At 45.7% G+C, this 16,179-nt stretch overlaps 1 protein-coding gene and 1 long non-coding RNA gene across 3 annotated transcripts in view; one reads left to right on the top strand and one right to left on the bottom strand.

The window, feature by feature from the left end:
* LOC114005662 (uncharacterized) overlaps window positions 1-310 on the bottom strand; it is a 35,725-nt gene extending 35,415 nt beyond the window's left edge. For both annotated transcript variants that reach the window (XR_003547503.1, XR_003547502.1), the window contains exon 1: window positions 232-310. This is a non-coding gene — a long non-coding RNA (uncharacterized LOC114005662). The remainder of the gene's footprint in view (window positions 1-231) is intronic.
* The window catches only part of ENO4 (enolase 4), a 31,021-nt gene continuing 15,015 nt past the window's right edge, over window positions 174-16,179 (top strand). Inside the window, exons 1-8 of the mRNA XM_006142210.3 lie at window positions 174-397; window positions 5,113-5,241; window positions 7,184-7,374; window positions 7,972-8,117; window positions 10,065-10,234; window positions 10,381-10,512; window positions 13,142-13,195; window positions 15,384-15,440. Of these exons, the coding sequence (XP_006142272.1) occupies window positions 233-397; window positions 5,113-5,241; window positions 7,184-7,374; window positions 7,972-8,117; window positions 10,065-10,234; window positions 10,381-10,512; window positions 13,142-13,195; window positions 15,384-15,440 (1,044 nt within the window). The 5' untranslated portion in view covers window positions 174-232. The remainder of the gene's footprint in view (window positions 398-5,112; window positions 5,242-7,183; window positions 7,375-7,971; window positions 8,118-10,064; window positions 10,235-10,380; window positions 10,513-13,141; window positions 13,196-15,383; window positions 15,441-16,179) is intronic.

Below are 16,179 nucleotides of genomic sequence, written 5' to 3'. Positions count from 1 at the left end.
TCAGGAGTCAAGGGGTTCAACCCCCAAGCCCAGTCCCTCGGAAAGAGGGACAGAGAAAGGCACGAGAGCCCTTCAAGGCTCTGGGAAAAGGAAGCAACTCCAGCTCCAGGAAGAACCTGGGTCTGGAAGCCTCGCGAGATCGGGGGTCGGGATTTCGTTGCGTTGCCTAGCGACAGGGAGGACGCTCGCGGGCCCCCAGGCTAAACCCCGCCGTAGCCTTAAATCTCCTACCATGGGGGAAGCAGACGGCGGCCGCAGCTGTGGGACCACTAGGGAGCTGCAGAACCTGAAGCAGCAGGCGATGGAGTACTACCGGCAGAACGACGTTCCGCGCAGGCTGGAAGAGCTGCTCAACGCCACCTTCTACCTCCAGCCTGCCGACGTCTACGGGCACCTGGTAGGGACCTAGGACCAGTACCCTCCTCCTCCAGCCCCGCTCCCCCCGCCCTGCGCTGCGGCACCGCCGTGCGACTGCGCTGCCGAGTGGCGCATGCGCGCCGCCGGCCCGGAGTTCTGGTTGAGTGGAGCGGAGCGAACTCCTAGGGCGAAGGAGTCCCGGGAAGGTGCAGGAAAGGACAGAGGGCTCCCGAAGTATTGCTAGCTGCAGCGACAGCTCGAAACTTGGCAGGCTTCCTGGGTAGCCAAGGGCCCTCGCCACCTGTGGTCTCTGTAAACCTTTCCATCGCCAGCCCAGCGTACCAACCCTCAGCCGTCCCGTGACCACGCGATGGACGCCTCGGAGTTTGCTGCAGCTTATCGCAGCCCACCCTGGGGCTTCCTACAGCTGGCACCCCCTGTCCCTAAGTTCTCACTCGATTTCAAGCCTGCACTCCTTGGCTTGTGCGCTCTCTGCCTCGTCCCCAGCCCCTCCTTGAACTTAAGAATTCAGACCAAACTCTTGCCCGCTTCGCCCTAGACGGAGTGTCCTCTGCTGTTCCTGTGACGTTTCCTTCGTGCCTTGTGTTCCTTGGCGTCAGCCTTCCCGGGCAGCTTGTGGGCTCCTGTGAGAGCTGGGGTCTTTTATTACCACCTTTCCAGCCCCTGTGCCCAGCACTGAGATCTGGCACATTCCTTAACCGAAAGCAATGAACAGATGAAGCAAAAGCAAGCGTTTCCTCACTTCCAGGTTCCCAAGAACTAGTAAGAACTCTGTCTGGAGCCAGTGCAGCTGGAGTGGGAGGAGTTGCACTGTGGTGAGGGCAATCAAGGAGGCAGTACGACAACCCCAAGCAGATTGTACAAATGCTGAGTGGTTCCCCCCCCCACCCCCGCCCCCAAGCCCTGGCTTATGCATTGAAGTTAGGAAGTGGAGCATGGTGTTTACCCAGCCTACTGTGCTGCATGCTGCATGTTACCTTCCCCCTTATCTTCCCAACCACTGCCAGGTAAAAATTAGGATTCCCTTTTGCTTGTTTGTTTGTTTTTACTTTAGGGTGTATGGGCTCACCAGAGAGACAGAGGGAAGGAAAGTGAGAAATCACCCCCTCCAACTCAGGGGTCATGGCCACACCAAAGGCCACACCCAAATCCCTTCTCTTCCTCTCTCCTCTTGAGATTCTGGACACCTAAGGCACCAATCTGGTGTGTCTTCCTTTTTAAGAAATATTTAGTCCCATTTGATATCATTATTATCATTTTTAAAAATTTGACCGAGGGGGGGGGGCGGAAAGTGAGAAAGTAAGGTGCCAGGTCCGGGACTCAAACCACAGTCAGCCCTGTGGGAATTCAACGCCTTTAACCACCACGCCACCTGCTGACCCCAATGTGGTGCGTTTTTCAAGCCACCAAGTCCAAGGCTGTAACCTCTGAGTTGGCCATGTGCAATCCAACACCTCAACCACCATGCCAGCCCAGATTCCCATTTTACATATGAAGAACCTGTAGCCTAGTGAAATTCAAATGATCTGCCCAAGGTACAGTAGCAAGACAAGAACAAACCAGGCCAAGCCTGCGTCCCTAGTACCTGGCAGCATAGGTACTATGTAGAACTACTTATGGAGTGAATTAGTGAAGCCCCCAACTCTGATTCCATTCTGTTCACTGTCTCTTACTAAAGGCCTTCTTTTTTAAAAAAAAATTAACTTTATTTATTTATGTATTATTTTTAATTTTGACCGGAGAGGGACAGAGCAGGAGAAAGTGAGAGAGAGAGAGGGAGAGAGAGAAGGTGAGAAAGCAGGCTGCCAGGTTGGGAATCGAACCCTGGTCGGCCATGTGAAAGTCCATTGCCCTTAACCACCAAGCCATCTTCCAGCCTCTAAAGCCATTCTTGAAAGCTATCCAGTCTAACTTCCTCATTTTATAGACACCAAGCCCTGATCTCACAGCTATTTAGTACCCAAGCTAAGACGAGAAACTAGAAACTTGGGCACTTGTTTCCCAGAATGGTACTCTTCCGTGTCTGTTAGACAACCAGTGACGCCACGGTCTCTAGGAGCTTATCCCTTGGCTAGAGACCAAAGCCACTGACCATAAACTAGAGTAAGAGACAAGGTGAGGCGTGACTGTACGCTCACTGTACGCCTATGGGAGGAATTCAGGCATTGGGAAAGGTCCCTGTAGACTGTCATATCCAGGAACACTTTGGCTTGGATTTAGAAGAATGTCCAGGAATTACGCTGGCAAACAGGCAACCTCCTGTTCGTTTTTCAGTCACTGCCCTAGTTTTGGCTGTCCTGCTTCTCACCTCCTTCCTCCCTGAATGAAGTGCATTCTGCGTAGTGTCGCGGGAGCAGTGTTCCTAATACTCAAATCCGACCAGAATTCTTTTGCTTAAAGACCTCCTGTGGCTTTCCCTTGCTTGCTGGTCTTCGAGTGTGTGGTTCAGAGTGCCCCACAGCGCCCTGCCCCTGCCACCGGTAGCAGGCCTGTCTCCGGCTGCTCTTCACTGGGGCACATATTGTTCCCTAAAGCCTGAAGTTCCCCACTTTTCTTCCCTTTGTACCTAAATATCTTGCCCTCAACTCCCCCCACCTTGTCTCCCTGTTGAAGTACTGCACACCCTCCAATATTCAGCTCAATGTCATTTCTTCTATACTTCTCAGACACGTGAGAAGAATTCAAGGTAGGGAAGATCCCTGTAGACAGTAACGATTACTCTCTCATCGTAAAACTTATGATTGAAAGCATTTCCGATTGGCAATCAGACTGATTTGGGTTCAGTTAGCAGCTCTGTCACTTACTGGCTGTGGTAGAGTGTTACCCTGAGAGTCCCCCAAGACTGCCCTCCAGTGCAAATGCTCTTGTGTAAGTCCCTCCCATGTTGACTCTGGACTTGACCATGTAACTTGCTTTGATCATGCAGGCATAGTACAAACAGAGACTTGATAAGGTCTGAAATATTAAGGCTCATTCTTCTGAAAGCTAGTCATCATGCTGTGAGGAAGTCTGACCACCCCGCCGAACAGAGATTGGTAGAGGGAGTCCCTAGCAAATGTGAGACCACCATGATACCCTATGGGAATGACGAATACCCAGCCAGTTCCTGGCTGCTCCAACTAGCCCAGCGGAGGCGTTGGACGTGGGAATGACACCATCATGGGTATTCTGTCCCCAGGCAAGCCACCAGAAGACTGCAAGACCAACAAAAGAACTTCCCAGTTGAGTATTGCTCAGATTACAGCATCATGAGCAAATAAATTATTTAAGCCACTAAGTTTGGGAGTAGTCTGTTACAAAGAAGTAGCTTATTAAAATATGGGCTGTGCTATCTCGGATGATTCATTTCTCTGCAACTTCAGTCTGCTCATGTGTGGAATGGAGATAAGAGAGTTGTGCTGAGAATTTAATGACATAATGTATACAAGTGCCCAGGGATGTGTCATTAAGTTCATTCATTCATTAATTTATACAAGTTTATATATGTCACACACCGTGGTATGTGGTATGGGATAAAGAAGACATAGTTTTTCATTCAAAGTCCATATGAAACACAGAAAAACTGTTAGTTCTCTTCCCCTTCTAGCACATTGTAGGTGCTCAGTGATGGTTGAATTGAACTCACTGTAACATACCAAGTGTAGCCTAAATAATATTTGTCCTCTCCTAATTCTGTCTAAATTCATTGAGGCACTTACTCCAGGCCTAAATATATATATATAAACCACCATTCATAAAATGCATGGATGACTTGCAGATTGGCTTTTGCTTTCCTTCCGCTGAGCCCCACATCTGAGCTGGAACATGAAAAGCCATCTGAGCTGGCTTGAAAATGATGCCAGGTGCATGTGCATGCATGCCTAAGATCCTGGAAGGAGAATGGAGGAGAAGCAATTTCTCTCTTTCTCTCTCACTGTGTCTGTCTCTCTCTCTCCAGCAAGCGCATGTGTCCTAAGGCAAAACAAACAAATGCAAGCAAAAAAAACCCTCTAAAATCAATCAATCAATCAATAAAAATAAAGAGGACAAGGAGGGTATGCCTGTACTTTCCCTTCTTCCAGTCCCTCCTAGCTCCTGTTGCTCTGCATGGAAACATCTCACATCTTTTTACTTGAGTGGGTTTTCTACCTCAGCTTCATTGTCAGTCTTCAATCTCTTTCTTGGATCCCTTCCAAATGGCTTCTGCTTTTCCACATCAATGGAACCGCTGTTACTAAGGTTCCCAACAAGCCTCTTTGAACACGTTAGGACTACGCATGAGATGATGGTAAGTGAGACACAGCCGCTGCATAAGTCTTTACCATTAAAATATCGGTTGCCTTGCTGGGAGGAATAGAAATCAGCCCACTTCAGGTTTGTTACATTTGAATGCACCACAGTGTTCTAGAGACCAATTGACATCTGTGTGGTGAAAAGAGAGATAGGTTAGGAAATTGAGTTGGCTATAAGAAGGCCTGCTAAAGAGGGACACAGGGCCTTTACATTAAGAAATATATACAATGTGCTGCTGAGAATTCAAAAGACAATAAGTTGCCCTGTACACCAAAGACTACAACAGCCGAATCCAGATCTCGGTCCTTGAGGGCAGGGCAGTTCCCACAGAACTGCTAGTCTAAGCCCAGCACCGGGAAAGACACTCAGAGAAAAGGTGTGTATACACTAGAGTAACTGAGTGATAAATTAGAAGATAAATTAGATGCGGAATTGTGATTTTTTTTTTTATGTGTGTTGAAGGCAAACTACTTTTCTAAACTTGCAAAGCCTCCCACCATATGCAGAATAGTGGGGAAAACCATACTGGATGGACTGGGACTTCCTACCCTCCAAGTGGAAATATCCTGCACCATTCAAAATTTTCCCAAGGTAAGAGAGCGTGTACGCATTCTTCACTATGCCCTGACCCCACTGCAGTTATTAGCAACGCTTATGGAAACTGCTGACAATTCATGTTTTAAAAGTCAGTGTTGTGAAGCAAACACCAGGACACACTGTACACAATTTATTGGTAGGTCGTCACGTAGGCATGAATCATACGGTCAACTGTGATGGCTTTGTTACGCTTTAAGCGTAAGGTTGAAACAGACATGGCATACCAACCTGGAGGAGATCAAAGATGGAGAAAAGAAACGAGGCAAAAATAGGTCTAAAATTCAGACATTACTGATATGAGTTCTGTAAATCCACATATAGGCTTAAAGAGTCATATATTTATACAGTCACGCATCACCAACGACAGGGATACGTTGTTATTTTGAGCAATGCGTAATTAGGCAATTTCCCCCTTGAGTGAACGTTACAAGGAGTGTGCTTACACCAGTCTAGGTGGTAGAGCCTGTCCACACCTCGGCTATGGTACGGTTCACATGGGACCACTAACTAAGGTATATCAGGTAGGTCCTTTGTTGACCAAAGTCTTCTTTCTTTTCCTTTTAAGGATTATTTTATTTGTTACTACTATTTTTATTTTCCAGTTTGATCAGAGAGAGAGAGAGAAAGTGAGAAAGCAAGCAACCAGGTCCAGGACTTGAACTGCAGTCAGCCATGTGGGAGTCCAGCGCCCTTAACCATCACACCACCTGATGGCCCCAACCAAAGTGTTCTTATATGGTGCATGAACTGCTTACAGATTTGCATAGATCTGTAGATAGGTGCACTGAGCCAAATGAAGAAAATAATTTGTTTTAATAATTTTAACAATCTCAATTTATTTTAATTGCTATGTATTTGTTAGAAGTAATTTTGCTACAGTCTCTGGGAGGAGGATAATTATGTTTAAATCTGTTCACATTCTTGTAGCTATTTATTGGAGACGTGGTGATAAAAATAAAGCTCAGTGTAAGGTTTTTATAAGAGATTTTTCCCCCACCATAGGACATGTGTACTAACTGGAAAAAGAGAGAAAGTAAGAAATCACACACACACACCCCGAGGGATGGTCATGCAATCCCTTCCCTTCCATTTTCTTCTCGGAGTTTTGGTCACACATGCACTTGTGCTTGGTGTGAGTCCCAAGCCACTAGGTCCAGAACTTAAACCATGTGGTAGTCCAGCACAAAACCACCACGCCACCTGCTGGCCCCAAGAGTATTTTAACAAGGTAATACTTTTATTTTCTTTGTTTATTTTTATTTTCTTTATTTATTTTTAGAGAGAGATTTTTGCTATAGGGTGCGTGTTCTTGCTGGACAGAGACAGAAAGTGAGAAATCAACCCCAGTGGGGATGGCCATGCTGCAATCCCTTCTCCTTTATTCTCCTCTTGGGATCTTAGACACACACACATAGACACACGTGCCAGGCCTGAGTTTTAGGCTGCCAGGTCCGGGACTTGAACCATGGTTAACTAAGTGGGAGTCCAACAACATAACCATTTCATCATCTGTTGGTCCCAATTTTAATAATTAGGTAATAATTTTAAATGTGCCAAGTTTAGTTTCACAGCATTTCCACAAATATAAAAATATCTTTAAGAAAATTATATATTCTTTTTTTTTCCCTGAAAAACATGATGATATTTTATTATCCATGGGTGGTGTGGTAGTTAAGGTGCTGGACTCCCACATGGCTGCTACAGTTCGTATCCCAGGCCTTGTGGCTTGCTTTCTTACTTTCCCTCTCTCTCTCTCTGTGTCTGTTTCTGGTGTACACATGTGCCCATGGACGACATTTTTAAAACAATAATGATAAACATTTTTTAAATATCATGCACTTAAGAACTGGACCAATTTTTTGTCTTTTCAGTGAGAGGTGGGGAAAATGTAGAAGGGATATGCATACACGTGAGCACGTGTGTACACTGTTTTCAGGACATATGTTCGGTAGCAATCTCTACACATTTTGAGGTCCACGAGGATGCCCCACCTGAGCAGGCGGAAGCAGAAGAAGCAGAAAGGGGCAGTGAGGTGAGCACCGCTGTGCAGTGGGTCAATGAGACCATCACCGAGGAGCTGTGGGGCATCGACCCCTCCAACCAGGAAGATGTCGATCACATACTCAGGTACGTCTCCCACTGTGAGACAGAAACGTCCAGTGTACTGTATCTCCATCGTCCCTGCCAGGCGTGCTCATGTGGGGAGGTTCCAGTGTGCTCCTGGGGACCTCTCAGTACACCAGGCACATGGGCGGCTCAGGCTGGCTGGGGCACGGAGCACACCACCAAGTCAATACATTTGTGGAGTCATGGTCTATTTGTCTCTTTCTCACTCATATAATAAATAAGTTTAAGAAAAAAAATATATCTATTGTCTTTACATTTCACATGCCAGTAAAATGAGTGTCTTGAATCTATAATTAGGAAGTCAATTTACGAAGCTTTTTTTTTTTTTTTAAGGTTTTTGCCAACAGGGCTCAGATAATTTTAAAAATGAGCACCTGAAATCTTTAAATATCTATTTCCAGTTCTTGAACATGGTTTTATAACAGCTTCATTATTTTTTGATCTTAGAAACTGAAGCTGATTTGTTCTCAAGTAGGAAAAAAAAAAAAACATCATTAATTATTGAAATACATTGAGATCAGCTCCAAAACATGACCAAATTTACGCAGTGATGGTCCTAACTATCCCATTGTAAAGCCGTATTCTCTTGCCCTTAAGGATGTTCTTTGCCAAAAAAGTACAGGAAGATCTGGAAAGAAAAGAATTGGAAAAGAGCCTAGAAGACTCAGCAATGCCAATAGCTCCACCTCCAATACCGCCACCACCTCCTCCACCTCCTACAAAAAAGAAGGGACAAAAGCCAGGTCAGTGGCTTACCATCTCCCAGAACCCTTAGTAATAGTCGTGTGAGGAAGAGAGGCTGTAGCGTCGGCCGCCTTTCTGAGTCCTTTAGCTGCAGATCCAAGTCAGGCTTCCTTCCACTCAGGTGCCACCCATCCCCTCTGCCACATCCTCACTTGAAGCTGCGTGATGGGTAGACAGACTTCACCTACTCCACCCTCCATTTTTATCTGTAAGATAAAATAATTTCCAACCCAGAGTTTAGCATTTGTTATGTAATATACATAACAGTGGCAATGCTGGGGTGGGATAGATGTCATGGGGGACCTTTAACCTCCCCTCATAATGTCCATTGGCTAATCCAAAAGTCACCTTGTATTTGAAAGATTTGCTATTTTTTCAGTATGCACATGAACAGCCAACATTTTCTTCAGTCCCACGGAACACCAGATAAGCATTTGCTTTAGAACACTTTGTTTATTTAAAGCAAATCATTGGAGTTGTTACTTCAATTGGCCCTTTGCTTCATGCTTTCCAACCAATTGCTAACCTTGGACCTTCCAGTATGTTAATTCTGGAGCTATTCCTGGTCTAGTAACAATGTTTTCTTTGTCTACTGCATTAGAGCATGTTCCTTGACGGCATGAGTCATACCTTGTTCAACTTGCAGTTGTTAGGCACCCGGCAAACACCTCACAAATATCGGTTCCAGTCAATAAGGAAGCACCAGGACCAGGAGAGGACCAAAGAGACCATGGAGCATACATGGTCCCTTATTTCATATGATCATATGCTGAGGCCCAGAGCGGGGAAGAGAATTGCCCAAGGCAAAAGAATTATGTTAGAACTATCTTCTCTCAGGAGGGTGGAAGGGCCAGTATTAAGTTACATGTAGAGACCACCAATGGGTGTTCACTTGGCAGTTGCTTTTGACTGGAACTGAAGAGAAAGGAAGAAGGGATAGTAATTTGCTGAGCACTTATTTTGTACTATCTTATCTCTAGCGAGGACCTGACCTTAACCCTAACCTTATGCACTGATAGCTGTGGAGGACAGGACAAAAGGAATTTTTTTTTTTTTTTGAGAGATTTTCACTATAGGGCGCGTAAGCTTGCCAGACAGGCAGAGAGAGACAGAGAGACAGAAAGCGAGAAATCACCCCCCCCCGGGGGGATGGTCACGCCACAATCCCTTATCCTCCATTCTCCTCTCGGGATCTTGGGCACGCACGCACATGGGCCCGGCGTGAGTTTTAAGCCACCGGGTCCGGGATGCGAACCGCAGTCGACTACGTGGGAGTCCAGCAACATAGCCATTACGCTAACTGCTGGCTCCCCAAAAGGAATACTAGAGATTTACAATGGACTGTAGCACCTGATCAGAGTGGGTAGGTAGGAATATACTCGAGCAGAATATGAGCAAGGATTCTGGATGAGTAGCCAGATCTGAAAGGAATTTGTCATGATCATAACAGAACAAAGCATTGGTTGGGGCTTGGTGAGAAAGATAGCGGGTGAAATATACACATAAGAGATGTGACCAGAAAGTGAGGTGTGCAGCATCAATGGTAAAACCCAGAATTAGAAAGGATTTGATATATGAAGAATCCAAACCCTCTTTTTATCCACTTTGTGTTACACATTGGTTACATATCTTAACCCAGTTTACTTATGTCAGTGTGGATAACAATAGCTACCTCATACACTTGTTGAAGGAGTTCACATTGAATGGCCTAGACTTTCTCAGAGAGGCCAATATTCCATGGTAAGGATTATGTGAGCTTCAGTAAGACAAATCAAATAGACTACTTTGGGGGCGGGGTTGAAGTTGAGGATACGCTCTTTCCAGCTTCATTTTTAATCCTTTCTTTTTTGCTGGATCTTCCTAACTATAAGTAAAGCATTTTAATATACTGTAATTATAGTCAGACTTCCTAGAAAGAAATCTTTTCTCAATATTTTTCTCTCCAGGGAGGAAGGAAACTTTAATAGAGAAACCTATTCCACCTGCAGAACCTGTGGAGCCTGTACTCTGTGGCAGTATGGCCATAGGGGCTGTGTCCCTCGCTGTTGCCAAAACCAGTGCAACACTGGACAGTTGTCCTCTATACTTAAAAATTGCGTCACTGAAGCACATTCAGGTTAGTATCCACTGGGTCGTCAGACAAGTCAGGATGTATTCTTCTATGCACTTCTCCGATGACCCTGTATCTCCTTCGTTTACAAAGAGCCGTATCTCAGGGCCGATGGGCCATGTCTCTCCTCTCCTTGCTTGCCCCTGTTTTAGGAACAGTCAGCAACACTGACTCTGCCTTTGCTGATGGTATCCCTGCTCAGCTGTGGGAAGTCGTCACCTGGAAAGCTTAATTTAATGAAAGAAGTGATTGGTATCCCTCATCCTGGATTAACCACCAGACAAGTATTGTACATTATCTCAAACTGCTTCTTTTCTTTTTTTTTTTTTTTTAAATTATTTTATTTAACTTTATTTATTTATTTATTATTTGACCAAAGAGGGGCAGAAAGAGAAAGTGAGAAAGCAAGCTGCCAGGGCTGGGACTCGAAACACGGTTGGCCATATGAGAGTCCAGCACCCTTAACCACCATGCCACCTGCGAGCCCCTCAAACTGCTTTTTCTAAAGAAAATAGCCTATCATCAATGAGTTTTTCGTGTAGCTCCCTTGTGACACTAGAGTGGGAATTAATGTAAAATAGGAGCGAACATTTGAGAAATTAGAGAAATGAGAAGAAAGCAAGACCTGAAACAAAAGGGAACACATACAGACCACCTTCCGCGTCTGGTTCATTCCAGCACTGACAGACACATGCCAGTGACTCACGGAGAAGCTGTGTGGCTGATAACTCCGCAGGCCTCGCAGTGCAGGAAGGTTGTCAGCTGGGGGAGATGGGGCATCCTTACTTGCTGGTCTGTGCTCTGTGGCAGCAGCAAGTGGGATCTGGTGCTTTTCTAGCAGCCCACTCTACGAAGCAAGAGCTCCAGGCTTAGCAGATTGCCTGGCACATGGAGGTGTCTAATGAATATTTATGGAATGAATGAATCACAAGCTACATCTTCCCTACTCAGAGGCGTGCTGGTGTCTGTATGGCTCTTCAGTGGCCTGAAAGATATATATCAGTAAGAAAAAAGAAACAATTCGAGGTGATTTCTTTATGAGAAAGCCTTCTTTTTTTAAAAAAATCACTAGTACCTCACAGTCTGTCAGAAGACCGAGATTTATATCTGACTCACCAGCTGTCAGATCATATTCAGATCCTGGCACCAGATCATTCCTTTAGTTAATAATCTGTCGTGTTATTGAGCACTTGGCACGCCGTTTTTTAATCTGTGTTCGTATGCAGATCTCATCCTCATTAGAACACACTATTCAGCTTTTCTTTTTTGAGAGATTTTTGCTATAGGGCACATGTGCTCACCAGAGAGAGACAGAGTAAGTGAGAAATCACTCCTCAGAGGGGATGACTACACGGCAATCCCTTCTCCTCCCGTTTCCTCTCAGGATTTTGGGCATGCACGCACATGTGTCCCGCATAAGTTTCAAGCTGCCAGGTCCAGGACTCAAACCACAGTCAACTCTGTGGGGGTCTAGTGCTGGAACCACCATGCCACCTGCTGGCTTCCTGCTTTTTAAGTGACAGTGGATTTAACGGATTTAGTCATTCTGATCCAACTACCTTGGTGACCTGCAACATGTATTACAAGAAGGTTGATCAAGAAATCTTGAAAAGGAGTGAAGTTAACTTGACCTGACCAACTGAACCAATCGGTTCTGAACACTGAAAAGATGCTGCAGAGGAAGGAGAGGTTCTCAGTCACACTCAACCAAATGAAAATTAGGGTTAAAGAGGAACATTTCATTTGATTTTGTGCATATCATCCACTAACCGGGATGCCTTATCAGGGACTTGACAAATATTCTGAGTTAGAAATAGCTACATGTGGTATAGACTCCTCCCCCGCTCCACATAGGACTTTTTGTCACTATTAAAAGTCTGAACTTTAAACAGATTCTTGGACTGGTGGTTCATATCCATCAGCTCGTTCAACTTTGGCGCCCGTCTCACCCCCAGTCGCTTTTCCAGATCTACTACCTTCACCATGAAGCTCCATGAGTTTTCCCAGTTCAAACCTGGGCTTCTTCAGCGTTGTGACTTTCCTGACGAAGACACCGTGGAGAGGGTAGATGGGCTGGCAGGCCTTTTCTGTGTCTTTTCCGATGCTGTCTGGAATCAGTTATTGACCACTTGTTTCAAGTCATTCGTCTGCACCTCCCGGGTCATGATTTCCATCATCTTCCGGATTCGGTGGACCTGCTGATGCTGGGCATAAGAGGTCTTCGGTGTGATTGCTGCGTTTGTTAGTAAACCCAACACAGAAGAGACGAAGCAAATAACCATCCTTAGTCCTGACATCGACATGAGCTTCAATCATGGTCTCCCATTTTTTGACCATGGAACACCTTTTGTCACGGGTAGGATCCATGCCATGGAAGTTAGTCAAGCAGTTTTTACCCTGAACGTCCTCAGTAATTAGCTTGAATGTCCTAAATGCGACTTCGTCATTCTGCAGATCTGCAAGGCTCACTTCAAGGGCCATCAGACACAATTTTGGGTCCTTGAGTCCTGGTAACCAGTGTCTTCCCAATATTCCTTATGTTGAACATAGCAGGTGCTTCCATGTCATACCAATGTTATTTTAGAAAATGGATCAACCACTTTTTTCGTGGCTCCCTTTTTGCTGCCTTTCGTAAGGAGCTTATTCTTGCCAACAACTGCCATGGTGCTACTCAGAGAGCCAAAAGGGCTAGACTCTTATATTTTAAATTTCTAGGCTGTGGGCTGGCAGGTGGCGTGGTGGTTGGGGCGCTGGATTCCCACATGGCCGATCACGGTTCGAGTCCTGGACCTTGATTGCTTTGTCACTCTCCCTCTCCCTCTCTCTCGCTGGTCAAAATGAATTTAAAAAATGCATAACTATAAAAAATTTCTAGGCTATACTTATGGAAAGTCATAGTTATTTTATTTACAGGGTATGGAGATGCTTCTGGAAATTCAGAAACATATCAACAAAATCATTGAAACGGTATGTATAGATTCTATGGTATCTCAGTACCAGACCTTCAACGCCTTCTTATATCCAACTTGTAGTTCATTTTGGAGTTAAATCAGTATTGTTACTGATATGAAAAACTGATGTATTTCCATGGGGTTTCCTATATGATGGGGGTTTCCTCATTGGCTATGGATCCAGCTTCTAATGGCACTTGGCAAGTTCATTTTGATTTCTGAGGCAGCTGGTTCTGTGCTAAGATCATCATTTAGGATTTCCGAGAAAAGAAAAGCTCTGGCCCCTAGGTTTCGAGAGGTAGTTTAGTGTGGCACTTACGCATATCCTTGTGCCTGATTAGGAGCCTGGTGCTGGGCAAGCAAGGGCCCTTGGCCACGCAGCCCTCTCAGAGGAAGTCACAAAGGCAGATGGGTTACCAGTTGTCACATCATATTCTAGCTAGGGCAGAGCGAAGTGATAGGGCAGGGCTGAGACCAGGAGGGGACCCCGTGCTAGTCTGTGGGACTTTAAAAAAATATGTACATTTATAGAAAAGCAAATACCCTTTACCCCGTTTCCCCCCGTGCCACTGATACATTATATGGTACCTTTGTCAAAACTAAGAAATGAAGTGTTACATCACTAATAACTAGCCCCCAGACTTCATTCAGATTTCACTGTTTTATCCACTAATGTCCTTTCCCTGTTCCAGGAGCCAATCCATTGAACCTAAGGCTTATGCTGTAGGATTAGAAAGCATGAGTGCCTCCTGCCAGAGGCTGGGGGCTAGGACACTATAGCAATCTGACATGAAGGAGCTTAGGTCCCAGGGCTCTCTGCAAACTCTGAGTGTGTAACTGCAGGCTGAGGGCACCAGCCCCCCTCCTTGTCCTGGTAGCTATGGACTGGTTGGGATCTAAGCCTTGCAGTAATAATGTAGACTTATACAAATACATCATTATTATACATATGTAATAATGAGCATACTCTTCCATGTTTGCCATTCTGAGTTGGCAGCAGTTAACTATGCAGATCTTCACCCGATTGTGCACGACTCCCCTTTGCCCTTCTGTTTATGACCAAACCTAAACCCTCTGTGCGGCCTAACTGGCATCCACTCTCAGTCCCTGCCTCATGTTCAGCACTGCCTGCCGTGCCCCAGCGTCTTCAGGAAGGCCATGCTCTCGGACCTCCACACGTACACTCTCTACTCAGAGGGCTGAGCGTCACACACATCCCTCTTGCCTCCACCCTGCACTACGTCCATGTTTCCACTTCCGCAGAGTCTCTTTCCCGCCCCCATATCGGTGAGGCGGCCTTACCCTGCGCTCCCAGCAGGTACTCAGTCTTCCCTCACTGACTTGCAGCTCATCTGTCTGCCTCACTGGACTACGAGCTTCCTGAGGTTGTGCCCATGTTTCATGAACACTGTTCTCTCGTAGGCCTGACTGTGCTATTTTTATCAGAGGTAGAAAGTGCCAATGGTTTTACTCTACAGTGAAAAGACATAGGATGATAGCATTTGCATACTTACTTGCGAATCATACCAATGCTTGGCACGTGCCAGCTTACGGAGGCCATAAATACCGGCTATGAACGTGCGGGCCTTATCTGACTAAACCTTGCTACGACATGTGTTCAGTACCTGTTGTGGGAAGGTGGGAATGCCCCTTTGGGAATTAGCTTTGCTTTTAACTTCAAATGGCATCGCATCTACCAGATTCACCAGATTTAATGCCTTTGGTTGTTTCCAAAGTCCCAATCCACTCTACAGGAGAAAGTGTTTGTACCGGAGAATATTCAAAACAATGCTGGGCCCATAAAAGCAAATATCACAGCGGTCTTATTCCGAAGAGCAAAGGGGAGACTTTGTACCCTGCAAAAAAAAAGGGGGGGGGCGTGCATGTAGGAGTTGATGATGTGTATGAAGAGAAATGTGTGAATCTCTATAGGCACACACCATACTAGAAACGGGGCAGAAACATGTCTGAAATTGAGAAATACTTTGGGGCTTTACCAGAGTAGGGAGTGGCTAGAATCATGTGTGTGTGTGCATGTGTACCTGGATATGTAGACACGTGTGTGTGTGTGTGTGTGTGACTCCCCCCAGTGGGGCTGGCCAGTCCCCAGAGCAGCGATAGGTGAGAGGATCTGAAGTTTTGCTTGCTGCCATTGACACGTCTGAAGATCCCCAGTGATGTGTTTTTAATCTTGTATTCCACAGCCCCTTCCTCCAAAAGCTGAGACCAAAAAAGGGCATAATGGAAGCAAAAGAGGCCAAGCAAGTATATGCATTTGTTTACTGTACTTCCAGATGATACTATATATTCTCTACCCCATTCTCTCTGCCTTAGCCATTTTGCTCCAAGACCACCAGGATTAAGGCAAGAAAATCATCGGTGGAGTGTCCAGATACTGCAGGATAATCTCTACATAACCCTCAGCGCTGGGGTAATTCCATCCCGGCCTTTCTGACAACAGGCCACCTGGCCAGCACTGCCAGCAGCTGTCCAACCAGCTGAGATCTCAGAGGGCTCGCAAGCATTTGAGTACTAGTATTATACCTGACCCTATTGGTGAAGTGTTGGGGAAGTTATTCTCTCCGATAACTAGCTGGAAGACGTAATGAGTGTTTTAGATTTTAATTTTGCTTCCATCAAAGAGAGAAAGGCAAAGCACAGAGAGACATCCATCTCTCCCATCTGGTCCCCAAACAGCATGGAAGCACCATTTCAGATGAACCACGGTGGGAACTCAGATTTTGCCAGGAAGAGTCAGGCAAATAGTTCTTGTGAAAACTGGCCAGGCTGGCCTCAAAGGCTGTGGAGGCTGGCTGAACTCCATCCCTCACTTTGGTGATTGTGGATGCTCTAGTGGATGGATACACCTACTAAACGAGTATATCTAAACTTTGAGCAACATAAACAGAACAGCCAGTAGGAAGTCAGGGGGAAACGCCGACAGTGGCAGGGTGGCATCTTTTCCCTGTTTTCTCTCGAAGGCCGGAATCCTAGGCCCCC

Source organism: Tupaia chinensis, unplaced genomic scaffold, assembly GCF_000334495.1.
Source record: "Tupaia chinensis unplaced genomic scaffold, TupChi_1.0 Scaffold000069_1, whole genome shotgun sequence".
Taxonomy (NCBI): Eukaryota; Metazoa; Chordata; class Mammalia; order Scandentia; family Tupaiidae; genus Tupaia; species Tupaia belangeri.
Note: the sequence above shows the minus strand (reverse complement) of the source record. Positions and strands in the feature narration are given on the sequence as shown.